The sequence below is a fragment of the Mustela nigripes genome, chromosome 17 (genome assembly GCF_022355385.1).
Source record: "Mustela nigripes isolate SB6536 chromosome 17, MUSNIG.SB6536, whole genome shotgun sequence".
NCBI lineage: Eukaryota > Metazoa > Chordata > Mammalia > Carnivora > Mustelidae > Mustela > Mustela nigripes.
Genome location: NC_081573.1, coordinates 7,778,343 through 7,779,339, shown reverse-complemented (window position 1 = coordinate 7,779,339; position 997 = coordinate 7,778,343). Strand labels below are relative to the sequence as shown.

The window sequence follows — 997 nt, the reverse complement described above, 5'->3', positions numbered from 1 at the left end:
TGAACGGGGGGGCCCGGAAGGGGGGGCCCAGAAGGAGCCCCAAGGCCGTGCAGTCCTGCTGCACCCAGAATCCACAGACACCCCCAGTTCAGAACTCCAAGTCCTGCGAGATCCCCCGTGGGGCAGAGCTGGCCTGGTTCCCCAGTAGTCTCCAGTGTTTCAGGATCCAGCAGGGATGGAGCTCTGGGAGCCAGAAGCTCCCAAGGGCTGGGGGAGTTGGGGGGGAGGGTCCGGGGACTTGGCAGGGACTGGACCAGGAGGATCGGGGGGCTGCTGCGGGGTGGGCACCTTGTGTCCTCAGCGCTTGACCTTGCGGCCGGCCGAATTGCGCCCGCTGCGGCGGTAGAGAGACTGCTGGCCGCCGTTGAGTGGACAGTACTTGAGCGTGTGGGCCTGGCCCCCGGTGGCCCCACACAGAGGACACACATAATGCCGCAGGATAGGGCACACCACCACGCCCTCTGGGGTCTTCAGCTGGTGTGAGGAGTAGACGTGCCGCGATTCCCCGTTGTGCTTGCAGAAATTACACAGGGTGGCCAGGCCTCTGCCGGCCCCTGGCCCTCCCACGCCCTGCTCCGGCCCCAGAGAAGGCCCGGGCCTCGGGTCCCCATTCCCCTGGGCCTCGGGCCTTTGCCCCCCACTCTGGATCAGGGCCAAAAGCACCTGGCTCAGGTTGAAGTAGTCCTTCCACATGTCAAAGGGCGGCAGCTGCATGGCTCCCAGGCCGGGGGCGGGGGGGGGGGGCGGGAAGAGGGGGGCCGCTAGAGAGAAGCCAGGGCGTGGGGGCCGTTGGGCAAGAGCAGCAGGTGCTTTTTTGGAGCAGAGAGGAACTACACCCCCCTTTTATACTCCCCCAAAGACCCTTCTAAACAAAGGTGGAGCTTAGGATTTAAAGGGCCCACTCCCTGCCCATGGTCCTGCTCCTCATCTGACTGTAATTCCCCACCGAGAGGGGGAAGGAGGCCCTTCCCCTTGTCTGTGGTCATTGCTCTGCCTC

The 997-nt window shown here is 65.0% G+C and overlaps 1 protein-coding gene across 1 annotated transcript; it reads right to left on the bottom strand.

The window, feature by feature from the left end:
- Positions 1-297: 297 nt before the first annotated feature.
- Positions 298-714, bottom strand: NANOS2 (nanos C2HC-type zinc finger 2). Its single transcript, XM_059382316.1, has one exon. The coding sequence runs from the start codon at positions 712-714 to the stop codon at positions 298-300; it is 417 nt and encodes a 138-aa protein (XP_059238299.1).
- Positions 715-997: the final 283 nt, after the last annotated feature.

What these genes read in the sequence shown, in the direction of transcription:
- NANOS2 (XM_059382316.1), bottom strand. Translation starts at nt 714, where the DNA reads ATGCAGCTGCCGCCCTTTGACATGTGGAAGGACTACTTCAACCTGAGC.